Source organism: Liolophura sinensis, chromosome 8, assembly GCF_032854445.1.
Source record: "Liolophura sinensis isolate JHLJ2023 chromosome 8, CUHK_Ljap_v2, whole genome shotgun sequence".
Lineage (NCBI taxonomy): Eukaryota > Metazoa > Mollusca > Polyplacophora > Chitonida > Chitonidae > Liolophura > Liolophura sinensis.
The window spans coordinates 56,702,424-56,729,134 of record NC_088302.1 but is presented as its reverse complement, the minus strand read 5'-3'; the positions used below and the strand labels follow the sequence as shown (position 1 = coordinate 56,729,134).

The following is a 26,711-nucleotide window of genomic DNA, read 5'->3' as shown; positions in this document are numbered from 1 at the left end:
TGACCCAGAATCAGAAAGAGCCTGAGGTTAATTCATGTGCTTATGTTTTCACAAGCCATAAAGCACAAATTTATTGTTTTAGGTCTTTGAGGTCAAGCAGGTTTCCTGCTTGCTGTTGTTTGTGTAAATAAACGCGATGACTTTTCCGCCAAATGTGTAAATTTTTGTGGAAATTTCTCAGTCCTTCTTGTCCTTTTGTTTTTGACCCTGTTTACTCAAAACTTTAAGAACTGGTGTGAGACATTGAAGGCCTTTTAACCTCAAATGGGGCACAGGAAAAAATCTTTTAACTTTCAGTGAACTTCATCAGACATTAATAAAATTTGACTTTTATTATTACATGTACTTTTTTTTTTATTTTATTTTTTGTTACTTTATGATATTGTAGTACAGTAGAAATTAAGAGAAACTGTTTGAACTACAAGTATATTATATATAATAAGAGGCATGTATAGATGCTGCTACTTACAGTTATTGGCAGATTGTCTTCAATTGCTGCTCTGGTAAATCCTGACAGGATGAGTGTGAACACAAGAGATTCCTACACATGCTGTTGTGGCACTGTCATACAGAGTCTCTAGGAATCTGCCTCAAGCTTAGGGATGAACTGATGCTTGTGCACATCCAGAGGAAGATGATGTGAACTACAAGAAGCCCTTACACAGCCACAGGTCTATCTACATCTGAAGAACATCTTTAGTTTGGCCCTTCTACAATTTTTAATTTCATAATAATTACCATAATTTTGACAAGCATGTGACAGGAACCGTAACATGGCATCGACGAGCGATCATTGAAAATTAACATGTGTGACTAACTGTGTCTCCTGACCATCAGGCTAGTGTGTGTGTATTGTGAGAATTGGAGGAAGAGGTTGGGGCAAGGGGTAGGAGGTGTGGAGGAGGGGGTAATTGGGGGTGCTGTGGGACAATCAGAGGAAAATAGATTAGTGTACAGGTTGTGCAATTACATGGTAAAGAAACCATGATGATAATGTGCTGCAGGTGTGACTTTCCAATATCCATTACCTTAACGCTGGAATCTTAAATTAGCAGAGGACTGGAATACAGTATCCAAGTTATCTGGACGTAAAAACACATTACTTATCTACTGCATTTTAACAATACCATCATGCAAGTGTGTTGTTAGTAAAGCATCGAGTCCAATACAGAGACAAAGTGGTTTTGACAGATCACCTGGTCACATATGTATGGTTTCTTGAGTAAAACCATTATTGGTGATGTACATGTATCATTAACCAGTGAGCTACCTTTGAAGCTTGCTGTTTATCTGTGCTGCCCTGTATTAGTTAAGGAAATATTGAATTTTATAAAAAAAAAAAGGCTGTTGACATAGTCTGTTATTTGTGGAGGGTGTCATAATCATCTGAATGGATTACTGCACTCTGTGGGTGTATCCGCAGAAGGCAGACATTTGTCTTGTGTAGTCACTTGAGTAACACATGACATGAATGCAAAGAGACTTTCTCCCACCTTTTACTATAGGCTCTCCATGTAGAACTAGATTTGACAGACCTACCTTCCAGCATCTCAGAAAACCACATTGAACCGAGAATAATTTAAAAGCTTTGACACTTGCAATGACATTTTCATTAAATAAGATCTGGTTGGGCAACTTTCAATCCGTGATAATCTCACATGATTTTTGTATTGTATTACATGAATTTATAAAATTTCCTGTTGGACAAAGAAAGAATTCCTCTCTTTTAGTATACTTTTAGCCCGATTCAGTCTCCCCTTAACAGACTAGCAATAAAAGACATGGGTCTCACGAGACACTGTGCACTTAATGATTATGTAGTATTAACATTTCTTCAGTATTCCTGATTTGCTGCAGCAAGATCTGTCTTACCCATTACCCGGCATCTGCACCCTACCCCATACCCCTGCATCTCCACCCCACCCCATGCTCACCATGCTCCACCATACCCCGCCCCTACATCTTACCTTGTCAGTGATGATATAACATTCATTCTCACTATGAATAGGGAATTTGTTCAGTTTGTAAATGGGTGATCAACAAAAAGGGTATTTAACACTGGACTAAAGTATACATGTAGGCAAACATGAACATGCAAATTAGTAAGGGATGTTTTAAATATGGTGGAGCCAGACAGTATGATTCTCTTAAGTGCTAAGGTCCGGTTTCTGCTATTGAGTTTGGTAAAGTTCAATTGCTGTTTCTGCCCCCGAGAGCTTGTCTCATTGCCCTCCTGACCAGTGGTCAGATGTGTGTCTTGTCCCAACTACCCCGAACAGCAGACCACATAAGCCTGTCTGCTGTCTTCTTGTCACTTCTCTGCCAAACAAACAGATCGATCAGTGAATCACTTAACACAACTGCTCAGAGAAAACAACTGAGGGGCACAATCAGACTGAAGTGGGGGGTGGGGGGGATGGGAGCTGCGCCCAGTGTAATCTGACAGGTGGCATTCATGCGCTTATTCTTTTAGTTTAGGGACTCACAGTAAAAAGTTTGTTGTATAAATGAGTGATATAATAACGGCGAATATGTCACTGTTGCCTTTGTCAGATGTAAGTTGTTCTACAGGGAGGTGTGGAGGGGAGCAAAAAATGACTTGTACTTTGTATTGCTGGCCTATACTTCTGTGCACTGCACAATTTGTGTCAAGTCTACATCATCAGAAAACATGAGCTTTTACATCTAGTAGGAAAAACGTAAAGCTAAGTTTCAAAAGATAATGATTATGTAAGTAAGACATTATTACATGTATGATATCTTTTACATGAAACATTTTGTAATTATGAACTCGAACATAATGTCTCAGCAAATGCTCTATTTAAGTGTGTATGATGTCTTGTCTACACTCTGCTGGTTTAGTTTAATGTTTAGTGACGTTAGATGGACAAGATGGAAGAGTCTAGAGGATAGGTGTACAGGGTCAGGATACCATTTCTTTACTTGGCATACCGTGTCTTTACTTGGCATACTGTTTCTTGAGACTGTTGTGTTACATTCGCAGTTTTTTTTTTTAGAGAAGTGTTGTTGGAATTGAAAGCTGGATGTGTGTGTATGTACATACTGTTTTGTGAGATCAGCTCATTCATGGACCGACTGACCAGACTCTAATGACCAGCCCTGGATACTGATGGTGCGGCCAGATCAGCTGGTGTCAGTCAGCTTGTCTCCTGGAATTACCCTCAACTAGACAGATCGCCTTTGTGGCAGGCAGAAGGGGAGAACCCAGTCTCCAAACTTACCCCACTTATGTTGTGCACATATATCCACTCATCATGGAAAAACAGAAGGCCCCAGTAGTTTAAAATGATTCTTTTGTTTGAGATATATATGGAAGATATATTCTTATAATTTACAGCCTTTTTTCCATAGTAATGCAGTGTTTACATGTACATGCCATTGTGAACAAAACTTTAAGGTTAATGATTTGGAAAGATTCTTGGTGATAAGTATCTTGTCTGCAAGAAAACCTGATAGTATTGTGGAATGCATGAAATTACCTGCAAACCTGCATTGGTTAGTACACTTGTGGTACATTTTCACAGGTAGCACAGAATTCTTGTGTGTATGCAAGGTCATCATTCACATATACATGTCTGTCATATGCATGTGTTCTGTCAGGATTTGCAATTGTTCGAAATGACAGGCAAACATTTTGTCTAACTTCTCAGACGACCCCAGATATTAATGTATAACCCATTGTATAATGCTTTGTCGCCAATGATTGCAGGGAGAAAAACCAATATAAGTTCGTGATTTACATTCATTCATCTCTAATTAGATTGCAGCTGATTGTGTGATATAAATATAACACAGTGAGATGAGATTTGAACTTCATAACATTCTGTGCAGTAATATCCACATGCTTGTATGCACCTGTAATTCCGAGGTGTAATATAGGACAACTGTCAAGAACACCAGTACAAGATAAAAAGTATGGAACTTGAAAATGTTCATGGATTTGCTCAGTGAGATTCATCCAGTTGGTACTTTTCATTGCAGTGTTGTGGGTGTTTCAGTTCAGCTTAAACCCTTTGGATGGATGTCAAGCTGAATTCTGCTGCCTACTGGACCTACTTATTATATACATGTAGGCTGTATGAGATTTTCCTAGTGCTGTCAGATTATATTGCGCTCTTAGAAGACAAGATTTTCTATAATAACTGCCGGTGCTTCCTAGTTTACTTGTCTGTCTGCTGGCTCTTAGATGTGGGTATTTTGGGGTTAAGGGATGAGAAGGGTGGACTGCTTCAAACCCAGGCAAGTCAAGTGATGGTGACTTAGGTAAGCTTGTTTCCAGGGAACAAACAGCTCTTCTCCTACTATACACCTACTTTTGGCACAGTCCAGCTTTTACCAGCTTTGATGGGGAGTTTAACGCTGCAGGGAAGAAGAGCACATGGTCCCTCAACAGCGCCACTGGTTTCTGTCTTTGAACTCAATTGACTCGCAGAAAAGACGCATATAGTTTTGGTGGGATTGCGTCAGTGAGTGAATCAGTTGTTCACACCAGATCCCGCTAGCCCTAGGATGGAACTTGGTCAAGGCACAGACAGTTGTCTTAAGTGGTAGCTTCTGTTGGCTTGTTTACATGTCTTGGAGAACAGTGCTACTGAGAAGTCATTGGAGCTTCTGTTTATCCTCATTCTTGTCCAGCCTTACAATGCTGTCTTGATTTTGCCCCTAGTCAAAATGACAGAAATCTACCACTTCCCAAAAACATCATTATTTTATATGCCTTCAAGCATTTGTGGGCTATATACATGTATGTCTAACATCTAATCAAACTAACAAATATCTTTGACTAAGGCAGGTATCAAAAAAAAACAAAAAAAGAATACATGTAGTCCTGAGTTGAGTTGAACATTCTAATCTCTGTCAGCTTTTGATTAGCCGGATTAAATTTGGACATTTAAAATCTGTAGAGGACAATGCATGTAGTAGAAAATCTACCCTAACATGTTGCAAGGAGGTCCAGTAAACAGGGTTTTTTTGTGCAAAGTTTTGCAATGTTTTCTGGTGGACTATTACCTGATGTGCTTTTTATTCAAATTGCCTGAAGTCATGAAGTCATTTTCACTGCCTTGATGGTTTGATATTTTACCTAAACAAGTACACATGTATAGCTATTCACTGCCTTGATGGTGTGATATTTTACCTGTAGTGCCTGTATTATACCTGAACAGGTACACATGTATAGCTATTCACTGCCTTGATGGTGTGATATTTTACCTGTAGTGCCTGTATTATACCTGAACAGGTACACACATACATGTAGGAGTCATGATGAGTGCAGGGCACATTAAAGCCTGCTGGTGTATCCTCTCATAGCAATGTCCTGACTGGGTCATCACGGAGCAAGTATACTGCAGGAATGTATAATTCATTCTAGTAATGAATGATCGTCACAAACTTCATGCATGTACATGAACCCCAAAAACCCATGTCTGGCCCTCATAAATTACACATGCTGCTGTTAATTGAGAATAGTTTTTCTCATCAAAGCTATTTGTGTCAAGTAGACTAGAGTTGTCCTTACCAATAGGGCAGTAGCCAACTGTTGGCTGTGAGAATGGTTCCCTGATATTTGCCAGTGTCTTGGATCGTCCTGCAGTCTCTGATCTGCAGGCTTCTGCATATGCCATGCCTCCTGTATTTATACCTCAACCTCTACAGCTCCAGCTTCCTCTGTACCGTAGTACAAATGTACCTGCCCTGATGATGTCTATGGTACTTATTACAGCATTCAGAATGAGAATTACTGGGTTATGTATACAGAAATAGATGGGTTTGTGTCTGAAGCGCCATAAGTAATCTCACAGTTCAGAAGCTTGAATCCCAACTAGGCTGGTTATAACATAAATACAATCAGACATGAAAAAAAAGGCCAGAAAGCCAGAAATTCTTGTCCGGCTGGGTGGCCCGTTTCTCAGACTTCGGCCTTTGCCAAGTCTAGGGCCACCGATGTACAATGGTACAAAATCTTCATGTATTTTAGGACATTTTGTTATAATCTTTGGAAAGTGCGATTGGGGAATATGAAAATAACTATAAGGTCTACATGTGGCTAGCACATGTCCTGTTTGATATGATGACAGCTTTTGTTGATGATTGTTAGGCCGTCTGTCATATGACTTCAATGAGAATTGCACCTCCCCAATGCCTGGGATGGGAGGGGTGTTATAATTTGCTCCAGTTCCTGATATCCTCAGACTCTCTATTGTTTAACAGCATGCACCAGATAGGAGGGAGTTTAAGTGGTAAGAAAGTGGAAGTAGGCTTCAAACTGTTTGTGCTGTTATTGTTCACGACAACCAGCTTACCATATGGCCATATTTTCTCCAAATTTTATAATTGCGGACGCAGAAAGCTATTTACCCCCACTGTTCTTCCCATATTGCTCTCAATGCCACCCTAGCAGGAAAAGCTTTGCTTCTGTCACAATTATCTAAACACCGTCCACAAATAAGCACACATTCTCGTAGGTGAGTACAACATAGCAAGGTACCGAGCGAAAAAAAAAACAGGTATATATATATACTTGCAAAGTTTGCACCTGTATTAAAAAAGCATAACATTGTGAGAAAAGTATCTCGTATCACAGTAAGGTTCTTATTGACAAAAAGTCCTTATGCATTGGAAAAACTTTTCATAAGTAAACACAGTCAGTTTCGTAGGCCACACTCAGAGCCTGTACCTATGGTATCATGTAAATACTACATTCTTGTAATTGAAAGATTAGTAACAGCCGTCTGCCTGCTCATGATAATGGTATATGGGCCATCTTGTGTGGTCAGTCTACCTATATACATGTGCTTGTACAAGCCATGCAGCGCACCATTTGCAATCTTGTAAGAAAAAGGGCCTGTTGAGAATGACACATGTAGATATTGATACTGGGTAGTGAAGTATAATGGCAAGATTTTCAGGGCACACTTTTATCCAAGTTGCATGTTTGGAATGTTTCAGACCCAAGAATCTAGCCCAAAGCGACAGAGGACGACATACAGAGAGGTGCGCTTCAAACAGTTTGCATCTGTGGAGTATGATGGCACAGTGTTCATGACACCTCAGGACTTTCTTGAGTCAGTCACTGAACAAATACCAAGACGTAAGTAACACACCTCTGACGCACAAATTTAGATGGGATTTTGACGTAAGTAACACACCTCTGACACACAAACTTAGGTGGGATTTTGACGTAAGTAACACACCTCTGACACACAAACTTAGGTGGGATTTTGACGTAAGTAACACACCTCTGACACACAAACTTAGGTGGGATTTTGACGTAAGTAACACACCTCTGACACACAAACTTAGATGGGATTTTGACGTAAGTAACACACCTCTGACACACAAACTTAGATGGGATTTTGACGTAAGTAACACACCTCTGACACACAAACTTAGGTGGGATTTTGACGTAAGTAACACACCTCTGACACACAAACTTAGGTGGGATTTTACTTCAGATATGCTTCATTGGTTTCAGGGATGTTTCAGCTAATAATGAAAACAAATTAGTCATAAATACCATCAGAAATCTGGTACATGTATTTCATAGAAGTCTTATGAAAGGAAAAACTTAACACCAACAGAAATGCGAAAGGTGCAAAACATCATCAGAGAAAGTAGTTCATGGATAATCAAAACTTCATGAACACCAATAGATCCAGACACCCACAGAAGTGCCTTATACTTGTACATGGTACACTGGGTAGACCAGAACCCTCATATGGATAATTGATATATTGCCATACAGATATGTCTGTTGGCAATGTTGAAAAGTTTCAAGGTCCAAGGATGTATTTCTTTCTTGATCCACAGTGCTACTGTGACGCCGTGTGGTTTTCATTGTAAATGACAAGGCTTAATTGCATTTCACATTCCATGGTAATTGCACTGGTCACATGAAACAACCAGGTTCACATTTTTTTTTTTATGTAGAGGGTAGGAAACATTTGTAGACATGCGTGTTCCCTGGATGTGACAGGTGAAGTGCGTAAGTGCATGTACATTACACAGGGGATTCTTCTGTATCAGGTTTAACAAAGGACTGTCAACAGCAACAGCCCCAGATCAGCTATATATCATTCAGTGGACTGTACCTGGATACAGCAATCAAAGCCAGCACTGATATCTGGGTTACTAAACTATGATGCTCTCATATTTCTCAGACTTTTAGGAAATAGATTTAAACACCCACATAAATGTGTCAAGAAAGACTGCAGTATTTACATGTAATTTATCATCCCATTTTGTTTTGTGATGTTAGAAAATGGAGGGATGGACTAGACACAAAGTAAAGACACAAACTCCTACTGGACTGAACTCTGTTACAGTGGGAATCAACTTGGTAAAATGTGCAGTATGTAAACTTACATGAAGTAAAGCTGGAATATTTACAGTTGACATTTTTTTTTACGTGTTCTTAAGATGAAGCACTGTTAGTTAGATTGACAAGCATTGTGGTTTCTGGTCATTTATCAGTTAACATGAAATGCAGTTCGTAGAATATGCCTAAGTATACTGGGCCAAGTAAACTACAAAATGATTATCCTCGTTCTTTCATTTGATGTTCAAGGGCAACTAGCACATAGAGGAAATTACCACAGATGTTAACAATTATAAGCTATCATTAGATTTCACATGCATGGATGACATGACTCACATCATTGTAACACAAATTTGTCATGGCTTTCATGGAAATGGCAGTTGTTGGAATTACAGTGGTATTTAATACTATATGTACGTAATTTAACGCTTATCCTAACCATAGTGATTATTAGATTTGAGTATAATAGTGATTTAGATTATCTTTAGATTATAGTAGTGATTTATCTTGTAAATGTCGTCTGTTGGTTATGAGAAACATGCCATTCTGTTTTAATATCAATGATGAGCGTAAGATTATTGTCAAGCTTCAGGAAACTCTGCAAAAACTTCACATATTATCATAATGTACGTGTGTGTATAGAGTTTTATAAGTTGTTCCCAATGAATGTACAAGTACATGTTTGACTGCCATTGTTTCATCACCTGCACTACAGTACATGTATGACTGCCATTGTTTCATCACCTGCACTACAGTACATGTATGACTGCCATTGTTTCATCACCTGCACTACAGTACATGTATGACTGCCATTATTTCATCACCTGCACTACAGTACATGTATGACTGCCATTGTTTCCTCACTTGCACTACAGTACATGTATGTCTACCATTGTTTCATCACCTGCACTACAGTACATGTATGACTGCCATTGTTTCATCACCTGCACTACAGTACATGTATGACTACCATTGTTTCATCACCTGCACTACAGTACATGTATGACTACCATTGTTTCCTCACCTGCACTACAGTACATGTATGTCTACCATTGTTTCCTCACCTGCACTACAGTACATGTATGACTACCATTTTTTCCTCACCTGCACTACAGTACATGTATGACTACCATTGTTTCATCACCTGCACTACAGTACATGTATGACTACCATTGTTTCATCACCTGCACTACAGTACATGTATAACTGCCATTGTTTCATCACCTGCACTACAGTACATGTATGTCTACCATTGTTTCATCACCTGCACTACAGTACATGTATGTCTACCATTGTTTCATCACCTGCACTACAGTACATGTATGTCTACCATTGTTTCATCACCTGCACTACAGTACATGTATGACTGCCATTGTTTCATCACCTGCACCACAGTACATGTATGACTGCCATTGTTTCATCACCTGCACTACAGTACATGTATGTCTACCATTGTTTCATCACCTGCACTACAGTACATGTATGTCTACCATTGTTTCATCACCTGCACTACAGTACATGTATGTCTACCATTGTTTCATCACCTGCACTACAGTACATGTATGACTTGGCAGAAACAGGTAAAGGATACACGTAAATGTGAACAAAAAAAAGTTCTCCAAATGTTTTATCAGGTTTTTAAAGCATGTGGATAAATATTGATACACAAATGATATTCCTACAGGCTTATCAGTATCATAAAAGGTCTGTACATGTATGAAGGTTGAAAATAAGAGGTGGTGTGTTTTACATGTGTACCTGTGTATGTAGAGGTCCGGGTCCACCCCCTCACAATCTGGGCTGATGAAAGTGAATAACTGTGTAACTGTTCAGATCAGCCTGGTATGCGCTTGTATTACCTGTGTGAATTATTTACCTGCACAGGTACATGTATGTTACAGGTAGTCAGATTTATACAAATTTGAGCTCATAAACCATCTGACCCACATGGACATCTCTCAATGACATACATGTCTCAGTGCTCCGTTTGCTGGGCTCACGCTGTATTATACCACGGGGTAGGGCATTACATTGCACATGTATAATCATGTTAATATTTGATCGGTAGCATTCATTGCCTGTGCGCATAGTTTACCTTTTCTTTCATGTACATGTGTGTTATATTTAATCAGCAACTTGCAACTTTCTGCCATAATTTCCATAAAAGTGAAAATCAAAATTAAAATGTGGTTACGATATGATTGCAATCTTGTTGTTATTTGTACATGTTCATGAAGACACAATTCAGTTTGTGCAAGTAAAAACAAATAAACATCCCTTCTACGATAGAAATGTGTCCTATCTGGTGTGAAATTTTTGGGCAGAAATATATTTTTTGAAATTTAGTATTTTAGGGTCCAAATGTTTGACAGATTCTGTGAATCTCTGCGTGGGGGAGAAGAGGTAGGGGGTTGTTGAGATGGTAAGAACAAAATGCTATTTCATTTGGATATGAACAATATGATTGCTAGTTCACGTGGTAAGAGTGTCAACTATATGTGAGGTCATTTTACATGTACTTGTATCTAGCCTTTAATTGTTTATCTGTATGCCAAGCTGTTTATGTGGACAAAAATTGCTGTTGATGGCATGTTGGTGCAGAAATTTTGAAGGACATCTACATCTTGAAAAGTATTTACAGTTGTACAAATTATTTCACCTATGATGGTGTGAATATCTATGATTAGAGGGCGGTTGTTAATGCTTTGTTGAGTATAGATGCCTTAAATAGCCATTAATCTTTTGAAATGATTGGTAACCTACTAAATGTGGTTCAGTTCTTACCATGGCAGGCCATGTGATGTGGGGACAGATTGGAAATCAGCTGGCTCACAGGGTACATGCATGCAGCCCAGGACAAATACATGTGCATGTTTATCATCACTGTGTATGACCTGCCTGGCATAATGATATGCATGCCTGGTAAACCTGCTAATAACAGTTCTATATGTAGCTATCTGAACCTGTATACCTGGATTTGAAAAATACAACACATCTGACAAAACTTTAATTTACAAATTTTAGCTGCTACTTTAAATCAACATACATGTACATCTTGATTATTGTCACTTATGAAAGCATGCTTCTAAAGAAGGATCATCACAGTCTGACAATCTTTTTATTTTATAATTTTCAAAATTGTCCTTAGCCCATATTAGCGAGAGGGTATTCAAAGAGTAATCACAGTTAACATTATTCTTTATTTGTTCATGTCACCCTAAAAATGGATTTATTCTAAGTGCATGTGTCCCTCGGCCTGTTGAGAATGACACTTTGAAATTGCAGTTGGAATATGACAATGTAGAAATTGAGATGTTATTTTGGTTACATTTTGTCTATGATTATACATGTACGTGCATGTTGTCCTCAGCTACACAGTACATTTTCAATACTGTTGCCAAAGTACATTTTCGAATGAGTAGATAGCCTTAACACACTGTAAAAAAAAATAAGGAGTAATTGAGGTGAGCCAAACTGACCCCCCCCCTTAACCCCTTAGTTCACTTTCACATCAAAAGAAACCTAAGTAAAAAAAAATGAACATATCATTCTCTCAGAAAAGAGAAAACTTATCCTTCTCTCAGGAAAGAGCATATATTCATTGGTGAAGTTGAAACATCTAATTTTTTTGTAATTAGGGCAAACTGATGAAATGTTTCAGCCGTTTTAAGATCTCAGATCTGTACATGATGTGATAAACTTAGTTGAACTTAACAAAGTACAACAAGACCAAAGCTATCATGCCTTGTATTGGTGCAGTTTAACACTTGCAAAAAGTCAACAATTCATGAAAATCTGTTATAAAACTGCTGTGATTCAGGACCTAAAGTAGAAATCTGGTACATGCATGTGTGAAATGTGGTACATGAGTGGTGTGACATGTGGTATATGTATGGTGTGAAATGTGGTACCTGTATGGTGTGAAATGTGGTACATGTGGTGTGAAAGGTGGTACATGTATGGTGTGAAATGTGATACGTGTGTTGTGAAATGTGGTGTGAAAGGTGGTACATGTAAGGTGTGAAATGTGATACGTGTGGTGTGAAAGGTGGTACATGTGGTGTGAAATGTGATACATGTGGTGTGAAATGTGGTACATGTATGGTGTGAAATGTGATACGTGTGGTGTGAAATATGGTACATGTGGTGTGAAATGGTTTACATGTGGTGTGAAAGGTAGTACATGTATGGTGTGAAATGTGATACGTGTGGTGTGACATATGGTACGTGTGGTGTGAAATGTGGTACATGTGGTGTGAAAGGTAGTACATGTATGGTGTGAAATGTGATACATGTGGTGTTAAGTGAAGGGGTTATTTACTAGCCATTAGCAGAACTGTACAATGTAATACTCAAGCCGAGTGGACATTTGAAAGTGTATTTGGTCAGTCAGTGTGTGGAAAAGACCCCTACACACAGAGTTTTGTTTGCTGAGCCATGCTAAATACCCAGAAATAGCGTGTAAACAAGGCTAAGGAAATCGACCAAGTCACCAGCTATTAGCTCTTCATTTCCTTCCAAACATATAAACACTGCTACACCTTGGCTGTTTACACAGCATAGATTATGAAGTGAAGGAGGCTTAAAGAGTTGACCTGTACTTCTAATTTATGATTCACATTCAGAGACAAAGTCAGGGGAAATGTGTTACAAAAGTGTTATTTCTTGAAAATCAGATGTGTACATCATACCCTGTTGAATATTTTTTCATTGTGTGATGCTTTTCTCTAATCATTTAATTAGTAAATTGGTTAATGACATAATGGAATGTAGATATCACTAAGACTAAAGGAAGTATTGAGCAATACTTTCTGTTGTGGAAAGCGGAATGTTGCAGTGTTTGTAGGATGGATTTCTGTTTCTGTCTGCTGTCCAGTGACACTGGACTGATTGCCTGTCACCAATTTCTGTATTATCTTTTCTGCATTTACTTCATAGACACTTGCATGCATAGCTATGACAGTTGCAGTTTTTTTAGCAAGCCTGAAAGGAGGGTGTTTGGAGTGTGATAAGTTACCCTTGATTTGCCATGGTTGGATCGTACACTCTGCTCAAGCTGACTAGGAATAGGCTGACTATCTGCATGACCTGCCTATGTTCAGTTGGGCTTTAGTCTTTGTTTACAGGGGGATAATATCTACCTGTACTCAAGTGGGCTCATTGCCACCCCAACCTTTATACCTGGTAAGCATAAGGCTGGTCAGCCTCCGTCTGGGTCACAAAATTCCGCACAGCACACAAAAAGGGACAAGATCCTGCCTAATTCACTAGGATCTGTAGAGACCAGGGATTCTGAACCCAGTGCACTTTTAGGGTCTACAGTTGACTGCAAGAAGTTGTAACCCTTTTGTTTTCTGACGGCACCAGTAATGCACTCGCATATCTGACAGGTGCTAGAGTTAAAACTTGGGAGCTTTCAGATCTTCCGAAGCTTGATGCTATCTCCGGATACAGCATGTCTGCAATCTGCCCAAGTGCACCATTCCAGCAGAGTACGTCCATGTGTTTAAGTGCTTAAAGTAACATCTCTGCACTGAACTGATGTACAATGAAAAAGCTCCCTGCAGGATGATCAGAACACACACTTCCTTCTTGTCCAATTTTAACGCTCCCGATTCCTCTGACAGCAAATGCCCTTATTTTATATGCCATTGTGTTTTGTGAAGTGGTAACCATTGTGACCATTCCGTTAATATTATAGATGACATGTTTGAAGTCTGTGTCATGTTCAGTAAGCTCTGTATTTTGTTCCAGGTTATAAAGGACAGTAGTTTTCATACTACAGTTCTGGGTAGTAATGTCCATGCTTTTCTAGCCATCACAATGGAATTGACAAGGTTACGTTGTGGAAGATTTGGTAGAGCACCAGGTTTGAAAATGCCTGTTTGTATTGACAAGCCTGTTGGGTAGGGTTCTAAATGAGCAGTGTAAGCGGAGGTAGAATTTCACAATGTACAGTACTTCCCCCTTGGTAACTCAGACCTTCTTGTTTAGGTGTTGAGTTCCACAAGGACATGACCAAAGAGATCTTTTGCATATAATGCAAGAGCATGTGCATATGCTAAAAGCAAGTGCGGAAAACTGGTGAATATTGGGACTGAGAATTGAACAAGTACACACAGATTTGTGAGAGCAGCTGTTCTTTTCCATAAGTTGCAAGAGCTGAAAATCAGTTTTGGACACATTTACATATTTTGTTTGTAAGGTGTATCATATAATGATAATCTGTCAAAGGTTTCCATTGAGCAAGTGTTGATACCTGCAAGGTTAAGGCTGTAGTCCTCAGGGTGTCTCATATGTACAGAGTCTACGCTACAGTTTATCATGTGACACTTCACTCCAATGCTTTTCCCAGATTAAACACTGTCACATATCATCCAGGTGTGCTAAACTAGTGTATGCAACACTGGGGCAGGTTGGTGCACTGGGGTCTGATTAGCATGGTGTGGCTATGGTACTATTTCACCTGATGCCAATAGCTGGATTAAGACCACATGTATAACTATCTTATATAAGTGTGTGTATGCAGAGATGTTGTTGTTAGAACTAACCCAAATAGTTACATCATTAATCACTACTCTAACTCAGCATGACGTTCACACTGGAAGAGATCAGGATAACACTTGTCATTGTGTTACCTGGGATTCTCTGCCATCCCTAAGTGATGAAATCAAAACACTGCATCATCAACAGGTTTACCTGCATATGTACCTGTACACAGAAACTTTCTCATGCTTAGCGGGAAATCTTTCAGTTCTGTTTGTGATCTTTGATGTTGTAGAGGAAAATACTTCATACAGTGGGGTTGTGTTGTTAGCTGATCATCATTAGCAAGTCTAATGTATTTCAACTAAATGGATTTTGCAATAAATATATATTTTAGTTAGTAAGTCACTACAGACGCATACACCCATACATGTGTGTGAAAAGTTCTCTATGTACATGTCAAGTACACATGTTTCACTTGTTATGATCATATATAATTACAGTAAGTATGAACTGAAGAACTAAATAAATAGGAACATTCAATGGAAGATAAATATGGGATAGTTTCGTTCAGTTCTGTACCTTTGGTTGGAACTCGGTATATCCAGAGAAGTTGTCCAGGATAAAGTAATCCTGTACAAAGATCAGCTGTTTATATACAGACTTTGACGGCAGGTTTAGACCCATTTAACATGTGGACTGACCATAAAGATTATCTGGCTGCCCATTGGTTGAACTGTATTATTTTCAGATGACCTTTATCTTATCCCATGAATTTCATCAGCAGTCTAATACTCACACGTGTCAGCTTCAACCTGGGTCTGAATGTGTGAATGGATAGCACCAATTTCATCACATGATGAAAGTGAAAGCTATCGTTGGCAAGTCATGGCTATTTTCAGCTGATTGATGTGGGTCAGGTTGGATAGGAATGCGGTACAGGTGAGGAGTGTGGGTGGAGGAATAAGACAACTTTAGGTGTAGGGTACATGTGGATGTAGAGGCAGAGTGGGTTTGCAGGTAAAGTCCCTTCCAGGTGGAATGGTGGAGAGTGAGGGCTGGATCAAGGTGCAATGAAGTTCAGATATACAACCTATTACTCTTGACCTCAAGCTGGGCACCGTGCCAAAGGGGGGGGGGGAGGGGAGAGGGGCTTTTAAATTTCGACATGCCAACTGTACATACAGTACTGTCCTATAGATATGTACAGTACAGGTATATCTACTGGTTGGAAGATTACACATTGTGGAGAGGGCTAACTAAGCCTATCATGCTTAAGGGGGTGTGACAGTAGGGAGAAAAGAGAAAGTTCTAGATTTACCCCCAATACCTGTCTTCTCTGGTACAGACAGTTGGGTAGCTGGGAACATCAGTTCACAGGGGTCTGGCTCCCTAGGTAAAATCCCACCTTGACTTCCACAGATCACACCGAATACTAAGAGACACTGACATCCTAGGGCTGTCACCTGTAGACAGGTGGAATGAACTCTCACTGGCCCTAGTTATATTAGCCGGATCTTTTAACCTAGATGTAGCCAGCTTGACAAATCTGCTGTTTGGTTTTGTGGACAAGTCCAGACAAGTTTTCTGTGGCAAATGCCCGGCAAGAGGGCAGAGAATGGATATTACGTCGTCTAACCACCTCTGTCTGAAGTGAATGAACAAGGACCAGGCATATCACATAGCACTGCGTTCAGCATACCTACTGGATAATTGCATAGATTGAACTTTCCAACATATCAATTAGCTTCTGGCCGCTTAGTTATCTCCCCTTCTGCCTGCTGGAATCAATAGGGCACCTACAAATTACTGTATGTGTAGTACGATCTTGTCTTTGAATTTTGTCATTGTGCCTGAAATCACAGGAATAGCTTAAGAAATGAAGGGTGTTGAATATAGGTCATGCTGATAATTTATGTGTACTGTGGACAATAGAGTGCATGTAGGTGGGGTGCAGCCAGTGCAGTGCTCTTTGTCTACTAGGGTACCATTTTTCTACTACGTTACATTGTACAAATGGTGTTGGTTGGCATATCTACTGTGAAAGGACTATTAAAGATTTGACTTGTGTTATTGTTGATTTGTTCACCCAAAGACAGTGACACTGTGGCATTTAACAGGGATCAATACAAAGATAAAATGTTTTGTGTTTACAAACATTCATAAATAAAAACAAAAACCTCTTATATTTATACAAATAACAGGAATATTAGGGAGGTTTTAGATTGTGAATCAGCCCATAAGTGCTTTAAATATCCTTCAATGAAATGTCTTTTAACAGCTGAAGGATTTGGAAGGTGTGCAACACATGTAAAGGCAGTAAACTTAGCGAGGTCAGATATTTTTATTGGAATGAAAAACTAAAAGTTTAGAAGAGAGCTGATTGATTTTGTTGATTTTTTTGGTATTTCCTTTTTGCAACAGTAGTCAGCAAAAATAAGTGATACATGCAATTGTAAGTGTTATAGTAAGAAAAACATTTTTGAGCTAAAAGAAAATGAAAAGAGAAAGAGATAAATAAACTACAGTGTTCAAGTATTAAAGGCTAATATAAACATAAGTATATATATATTTTAAATTAAATATAGATTTAACAACATGTAACATTAGCAATTAAGCTACACCTACCTTGTATGATTAATGTTCCAGTGTTTTCTGGAACAGGTCTGTATAGTTTCTCACTTGACCACATGCTCTAACCTGATTTGGTACATGTATCTTATTAATCTAATGACAAGTTAATAAATCAGAATGGAAAACACAAACATGAAAGAAAAAAGAAGAAAAATGTAAGAGGTGAAATGTGGCCAGTAAGTCAGGTGTTTAAAGTGTAAGTAAGTGCTGCACTAATACATACTGTTGTCTAGGTTAGCAATCTAGAACATTTCCAGGGTACTCACTCTGCTGAGCTCTGTATGAATCCACACCAGGTATAGTATCTCAACTGACAGGTATCCCACAGTTGGAGCATCTTAGTACTGCACTTATATGACTCAGGTGTGTAAAATATTCTTGAGGTGAGCCTAGCCCCTGATTATGGGCAGAATATTGGTCAGTTACGATAACAGGAATTCCCTTCCTTGTATCAGAGCCTAAAATAGACCTAGATTTTATCTAGTGTTTCGTGTGAGCGAATTTGTCCGCCTTGTTGATGATGTGGGTGGGCTCATGTCTCTCTCTGTCTCCGTTATGCTTGACAGATCAAACAACCAGAAATACTCAACTTCCTAACTCTGTGAAACATGCCCGTCTCTCTAGCCCACCCCCTTTATACCCCCCTCAAATAAGCCTTGATCCCACTAAAGTGAATGATAAAAAAAAAACGATATTGTTGTTTGTATTTCCTATGGGGAGACTTGAATAAACCAACAGTATGAAAGCTGCCAGCGGTGAATTTGGTGGTTTGGGGGGGGGGGGGGGGGAGAGGGGGGGGGAGGAGGGTAGAAGATTATGTTAAGAGTGTGTGGGTTAATTCCCTCATTAATACTGTGACACTAGGGCAGAGATTTAATTGGGGCTGTTGGAATGGATGCTAACATGAAAGGGGTACCTCTGAAGGATCTGCACACTCTACACACTCTACATATGGATGTACATGCAAGCACATTGTCTTGGCTGAGCACATCACACATTCCTGCCAACTCTCTCATCACACATATTAACATTTCTACTCAGGTGGAAATAGCACTCATTCCTAAATTATTTCAAACTAAGTCTTAGATGCTTGATATTATTGTGTTAGTAAGAGGACAAAGGGAAAGAATTTCTTACAAAGGATATGACAGAAGTTCTCTGATGTAATTTATTTAGACATATTTTTTAATGTGTCTAATTAAATTACATGTACAAAGTGTAATTTGTAAATTGTCTTACTTTGTGGTATGAAGTTATTTATATTGGCTGTGTATTGTGACATAGCCATACTATATTGTTCCCAGGATGATTTGTTTAAACTAAAGTAAGAGGTCATTTTCCAGAAATTTCTTGGATTCTGGGTTTTAGTGTTTTCACATTCAGAGAGCTGGAGCTTGTGACCCACAGGCAGAGCAAGGTACTTGGGACCAGTTTGGCCGAAGTTACCCTCAGTTATTTGTCCACACGTTGACAGTTCCATTTCAAGCTACATTCATTCATGATGAGATTGCATTGAAGGAATTCAATGTTTTGGAACAGAAATCAAAAGGTTAACAAAGGTTTCCTGACAAATATTCCTGAGAATTGCTGGACAGTGTAATGAATATGGATGGAGTGACTCATTTTCCCTCCAGTGTAGATGTACCAAATGTATACTCTGGAAGAATTTAGTGAAAAGCTAGGAATGTTTTGACTGTGGTAGGGTAAGGGTTTGCAGCTGAGGTGGTCAAGTCTTCACAGTGCTGAGTAGTCCATGCTTTAGGATATTATTTGTAGATAAATCCGTAATAGTTTCTAGTACATATACAGCTTGTTAAGGGTTCACAATAGATAAGCCTGCCGCATAGTTTAACACTGTTGGCCAATTCCAGCCTATCATCACTGATACATTGGGAGTTCTGACACCAGTGTCTGGCATTATCACCGCCATACCGTCCCTGGTTCCTTCAGTGTAGAAGAATTAGTGTGGGGAAAACATGTCACGATGCGTGGTGGGACGTGATCTTGGAAAGCAACGGTATTCCTTCATGCCGATAAATTATCTGTTAGAAACACTGCACTCCCAATGCAGCAGGTCTAGCTGTCTATACATTGTATATACATAAGTCTACACAATGGTTGTGAAATCTTTGACAAAAACTTTACATATGATACTTACTTTTGCTCTTGTCATTATATTATTGATGCACCAGAATTACATGTATGTTATTTTTAGCTTAAGAGCTAAACCACATGACAAATTGCTGCATTTTTTGTTTGCACTAACATATGTAGTGTTCTCTGAAATTAAAGCACTAGATGGAGTTCTGCTTCTATACTGCTCATGAATAAGTGCTTTATTTTTTTTTTTTCTTGTACCTCCAAATATGGCAGTGGTACCAAATAACAGCTAGACCTTGACCAAAGAACTAATTGAGTATGTTCATCTCTCTCTTGTTGTTGAACTTCTCTGCAATGTTGCAGCAAGAATCTTACTGCAGACACTAGTACCTACATTGATATGACCTCTGAGCTTTGGTGAATGTCAGAGGTCACACTTCTATCTGCTGGCTATGTTTATTGCAGTAGGGAAGTGTGCTAGCCAAACACGCGTGCGCATGATGGACTGCTGAGGCATGCACTGCGCACACACCTACATGATAATACGAGCGAATAGCGAGCTGTTGTGCCAGAAAATATATATCAAGGTCTAGCCTTCTCTTCTAAAATGACCTGCAGATTTATGGTGGGACTGTCAAACAAGCGACCGGATCTAGATGAATGGACAGGTTCTCATTAATGGCCCCTCATTCATCCAGACAATCACACACAGGTGCTGGCTGCTTCATACAACTTCTGTACTGAATATGTACCTACACACACTCAACGTTAGCACACCTACATGTACTCACACTCACCATTAGTACGGGCTTCAGCAAACTCTTTGTCATGTGCTCTATACAGCCAGTAATAAGGCTGTCATATACATGTAGCCTGTTTGGAATGGTTTGTCTCCCACTCGCACATATCCTAGCTATAAAAGCATATTGCAACCTAACCCACACCATTATATCTTTCACCTGATGTTTACAGGTGTATGTATAGACATACACAGCTATTGTAGTTTTTTCAGCCATTACCTGTCGCACACAGCATGTTATTGTGTCCCTGTCCTACTTATATCTACCTCTACCCGAGCGGCAGACAAATAACACATTCCAAGAAAATCCCGTAAATTATCATATATATCATTTTATTTAGTTTAAAATTTTGTGACTTGTTTTTGAATTTCACGGCTCTGGGACACACAAGGTGCCAGTTCAGACCTTGCCTCGGGAAAGCAGTTTGTATATTCCCCTCATTTTCACTTCTTGTGGGGCTTTGGTGACAAGTAGTTGACAGTGCTCATATACATGTAATTGTTGAACGTTTGATGAAGACTTCTACCCAATTGGTGTACACGTGTAGGAAAGTTTGTTAGTAACTTGCCAAAGTTTGGTGGTTTTTCTCAGGAACTCTGATTTCTTCCACCCATAACACTGACAGCCATCGTTTAGCTGAAAATTTCTTGAGTTTCGCATTGAGCAACAATCAGATAGATAAATCAATGAATTTGTTAACTACAAGAAGAATAGGTTAAACCAGGACAATTGATGGTAGTGTGTACAGATAGAGTGGATAAATATACAGAATGGATGGATGGATTCATTGGAAATTCCAAGCATATTTAAGCCGTATTGTTTTTGGTCCTGTCATCCTATGCACACAGTTCTTTGTTGTAGAGAGAATTTTTGTCTGCATTTTGCTGTAATACTGAGGTACAAGTATTTCCCGTCTTTTCACAAGCGCAAGTGGAAAACATTTTCAGGGATAAAATAATCAAATGCATCGAAAAGCCAAAATATCTTGAATTAATAATTTTCATAAACATGAGGTATAGTGATGGTAACATATATTTTGGGGTGTAAAGTCATGCTAAACATAATATGTCATGTGCCTGTGGGTACATTCACTAGGGGGTTTATGGTAAAAGTGAGACATAATGAGGTGTACAGAATGGCAGAGTGCCTTAATCAAATATTGTGGTTTCTGGCTGGATCAGACTAGGTCCCAACAGCACCCAATAGCCGGGTGTTCAGGAATGGATATACACATAAGGGCTTAGTACCTACATGTACATGTATGATAATTGTGTGGGAACATGACCCACAAATCAACATTACCAGGCCTTCCAGAAGTATATCCTTTGTACTTCAGTTCGTTCACTTAAAACCAGAATCTGTGTTAATGTAGGGGTGAGTGAGAGAATGAGAGAATGGAGAGAGAATAGGATTAGAATGGGGAGAGAATGGGAAGAGAGTGGGGAGAGAATGGGAAGAGAATGAGAGAACAGGGAGATGATAGGGAGAGAATAGGGGGAGAATGGGAGAATAGGAGAATAGGATGGGAATGGGGAGAGAATGGGAGAATAGGATGAGAATGGGAGAATAGGGAGAGAATGGGGAGAGAATAGGGAGAATAGGATGAGAATGGGAGAATAGGGAGAGAATAGGGAGAGAATGGGGAGAGAATAGGGAGAGAATGGGGAGAGAATAGGTGGAGTGATAGAATAGGGGGGATAGGAACATGAATAATGCCCATTTAAAAAAATCTTCAACATATTTTATGTAACAGAAAGATGCAGAAAAAATTTTCTATGATTGACAACGAATGATATTTGTCTAGACCACCGAAACCATCTTCCAAAATGAAATCTAGGAGGTGCACTTAATTAGAATTACATGTATATACCTTTGCATGTTTCTGTTTGTTTTTTTAGAACATTTGGTTAAATTTTTTATCTTGTGGATGCCATTTTGACCGTCTGTGTTCAAGCCTAGTCCATGAACTGAGAATCGCATTTCAAGGGAATCCCCCAAACAGATGCGCAAGTGGTCGGCTGACTCTGTAGCCCCAGATCTGTCAACTTATAGCACAAACACGCTCTTGCCTCTCTGTTTACTAGGGCCAAAGCATGGCAGACAAAGATTTCCAGAAGATAGGACAAATTGTACTGATTTTTGTGTTTTCATTGTCCACAAAAGTATCAGCCTTTGTGGCGTGATGAGATGTAATTGTTACCCTGTAGATGGGCTGGTGCAAGCTGCACTGGTCCAGGGTGTAATAGGGATAGCTGCATGTAATGGGATGTGAGTTTTCTGTCATATCAAGCACTCCTGCTTAACTCCAAGTTGCTTAGGATGACATGTCTATATCATACACACAGCTGCAGGCATGGACAATTTCACTGGAGCATCCAAAATCTCAGGTGATGTACCTGGTGCACATAACCTTGTCTGATTGCTTTGTTATGGGTGCTGCAAGAATTGCACACAAACAAATGTATTAGGCTTGTACTGTCATTCAGTGTTGACCTTTGGGCTCTGTTATTAGAGTCATGTACATTGTTGAGCAATATGAACAGGTATTTCTTCTCTAAGATGAGGTACATGTAAGTCAGTACTATGTTTTTACTGCATCTGGTTCACTTCTGTATAGTTCTTACTGTGTACTGTGTCAGTCATTAAAGCTGTGGCTCTTTTTACCCGACCTGTTTATAGCTATGTGTACTCTATCAACTTTTTCAGCTGTTTTTCATGTTATGATGTTAAGTGATGCTGAGGTATCAAATAAGTGGCTTCATTCCATGTAACATGACATTTTCATTTTTTATCAGGATGGTGTGAAAAGAAGGATAAATGATGCAATGAATAAGTAAGCTGTAGGGCTTCAAAACTTCCCTTCAAATCAACAAGTACAGTTATGACAGCTTTGGAGGGAGCCCAGTTTGACTCCATGCCGCGAGCTGGAGAACCATTTAATATGCATTAGATGCATGGAATGTGTTAGCTCTAATGTCATCAAAATTTAGTCAAGTGGTTTAGTCCAAGCCAATGCTGGAATAATTTGTAAGATTATGCAGATAATGTATACAAGAAGTACGCATGTATGAAGCTGGTATGGGTGCAGTACCCTGTAGTACACTCTAAACTGCAATGCTAAGAACACTTTAAGACAGATCGATTTGAGCAGATAATCCAAGCATATTATTTCAGTAAGTGTAGACACAGACTGTTGTAGTGATCTTGTCTGATCAGATTGTCTTGCTAGATCAGATATCCTAAGTGCGGTCAGTGGTGCCTGTGAGAAGCTTAACGGTGCTCTGCACAAGGATAATATCTACCTGTTGCTCTGTGAATCAGAGCCATTCAGCATGTAGCAGGAGTAAAAAAGAGAAGATAATCATCAAACCTCCGTTGTTTTTTAATTGTACTACACTACATTTGTAAATACACCAGTGAACTTGCATGCCTACAGTTAACACTTCCAGTACACCCCCTTGGCACATGTCTTTGTGCCGGCCATTCAGAAGGGTTTTGTAGCGCAGCCTTAATTACTGTGTGGTATATTACAGAGGCAGGTCATCAGTAGGACGATCAGACCAGGTGTGTGGCATGTTTACCTGGACAGAAAACTTTAAAGTGACCGCTTCTCCTTATCTTCTTAACGACATGTCATCTAAGATTATCTCTCTGTGATTTTGACAAATGAGCTACTAATCTGAATACAAGCAGGAAACAAGTTGGGTGGTTACCTTAAACGCATAGACGATGTTGTGGAGTTGGCCCTCATGCATATGCATGCTGCATGGTCGGATGAAGAGATGCAGTACAAGAAAATGACTGTAACCTCTAAATTGTCACACGATATAAAAACCATAACATTCCAGTAGAACTAAATAAGGGAAAATATATCAAACAAAGTAAACTACAGTTGACTAATTCAGTGTGACATAGATTTTTTACCTGCCACATGCAGAACATTAACAGTTATTGGCCTCAGTTTATAGGATGCTGACCTCACCATGTTATGCATTGCTAAAAGAAAAATCAACTGAAGTGGGAATTTAACTATTTCTTGTAAAACACCCAAAAAGACAACATTGTTCATCATTTTTTTCTTCTTTTTTTTTTGACATGAATAAAGACTAGTTTGGTCAGGTTACAGATACACATGTATATGTATCTGTGTATAAAATTAATGAAATATAATCAGGTTTTTCAAGGCAATAAATGCTTGTTAAAGATTTGTTCGTATTATATGTTGTCAGGTTTTATATATGAAACGTGTATGGTCACAGATGAAACTTTGTTACTCCTTTTGGATTTTCCTTGTTCTCGTTTCAGCTCGAATAGGAAGAGTTAAATTGTCTTCGAAAGATGTAGAATCTATGCTGAAGAGTACACCGCCAAGGTCACGGGGGTCAGGGAAACTTTTTCGTCGTATTCTGGATAAAGGTAATTACATGTACATTGAGTAAATTCTAAACAACTGGTTTCTGAAAACTATATGAAAGTATTCAGCTTCTTGCAAAAAACAACTGTGATTTTAAGTTTACAGAAATTTGTATGAGTTTTTTTTCCCCTTCTCAGGGAGGACTGTTTGTGTTTTTAGTGGAGTTATTTTGGGATTTAATAGTTGTGTATTTGGCCTGTGTGGCAAGAGGATCGTCTGGATGAATACAAAAATGTTGTTGATAAAGCCCACTCCTCTCGCATGGCATGGTGCCTGTAAGCATCGGATGTTGGTCATTTTACATGCAATATTTACCTAAGATAAGGTAGGGCCTTTGTTCACAACAGTCACATGGTTTGAAATAGGCTTCCGTAATCATTGTGTGTTTGTCAGTGAGTACTTACAGGGTGAAAATTGACAAATGATAGTGGAGAGAGTAGTAAGGCTTTTAAATGGGTTTTGTAAGGTAATGGGTAAAGCAAATTTAGCATTGTGTGATTTCTGGATATCTGTTAATGAGAGGTGCATGTTATTGAGGAATGGGTTACATTGATATCAGATAGTTATAGGTATGTGTTATAGATGGATGGATCACATTGATATCAGTTACTTATAGCTACGTGTTATAGATGGATGGATCACATTGATATCAGTTGCTTATAGCTACGTGTTATTGAGACATGGATCACATTGATATCAGTTACTTATAGATATGTGTTATTGAGACACGGATCACATTGATATCAGTTACTTATAGCCACATGTTATAGAGGGAGGGATCACAATATCAGTTACTTATAGATATGTGTTATTGAGACATGGATCACATTGATATCAGTTACTTATAGCTACGTGTTATAGAGGGATGGATCACAATAATATCAGTTACTTATAGCTACGTGTTATTGCGACATGGATCACATTGATATCAGTTACTTATAGCTATGTGTTATTGAGACATGGATCACAGTGATATCAGTTAATTAGAGCTACATGCTACTGAGGGATGGATCATGCGATATCTGCTTATATCTGCATATTTTTTGGGTGATATGTTATTGGGAGATATCCCTTTTTCAGAGCTGCATGTTGACTGCCATGACCTAATTGTTCACCTGCCTATATTAAGTGTAGAGGGTGTGTGAGAAACAAGAGTGGACATGCCCCCCATACCCTGTTCGCCTTCAAGTAAGCCCTTTGTGCCTGTATTGTTCTTATGTGTGATAAACGGAATGGCTAAACACACTAGGCACCATTATTCTTGGTTAGTCCAGCTAGACAGTGCTTAATGTACAACTTAGTCAACTGTGCAAGATTTACGAGCAGTTACAATTGACGAGATATGGCAGCGTTGTTTTCAGTTCTAGACTTCATTGCAGTTTAATATTAGGTCCTGCTGAATGGATCTTAACTAGCCTGTCAGCTAGACCTAGACGAGTGTACACAACTCCACGTGGCCATGGCGGCATAGTCTGGAACCTTGCAAGCTACAAGAATCTCTGCTTTGCCCTGTCAGAAAATCCTAATGAGTGCCAGTGTATGGTTTCATCTTTGCCAAAAAGACCCATATAAATTGTCATGGCAAATTTCCAGTTTTCAGAATAGTAGTAAATATCACAGTAGTTTATTGAATTGAAGGCATGTGTGTATGAAAGCATGTGCACTAAACTGTGTCTGCCTGTTACTAGGTTGATGGATGATATTTCTTCCCAGTCATTAAGGATAGAGAAGAAAAAGCCAGTAGAAATAAAAAAAACAAAAGGAAAAAAAAAAGGAAAAAGAAAGATATGAACTATTGACTGAAGTGGAAGTCAAATCATACATTTCCAATAAAGGCCCTTGGGACCCCAAAACAGTTAACATAACATCTGTAGCTGGTAGAGGTACAAATGCTAGGAGATACATATACATGTAGTACATGTACCTCTAGGACAGTGCA

The 26,711-nt window shown here is 39.0% G+C and overlaps 1 protein-coding gene across 5 annotated transcripts in view; it reads left to right on the top strand.

Moving 5' to 3' along the window:
* LOC135472447 (calcium uptake protein 3, mitochondrial-like) overlaps positions 1-26,711 on the top strand; it is a 98,638-nt gene that overhangs the window by 3,613 nt on the left and 68,314 nt on the right. For all 5 annotated transcript variants that reach the window (XM_064751961.1, XM_064751959.1, XM_064751960.1 and 2 more), the window contains exons 2-3: positions 6,970-7,111; positions 24,664-24,774. In XM_064751961.1, coding sequence (XP_064608031.1) covers positions 7,063-7,111; positions 24,664-24,774 — 160 coding nt within the window. In that variant the 5' untranslated portion in view covers positions 6,970-7,062. The remainder of the gene's footprint in view (positions 1-6,969; positions 7,112-24,663; positions 24,775-26,711) is intronic.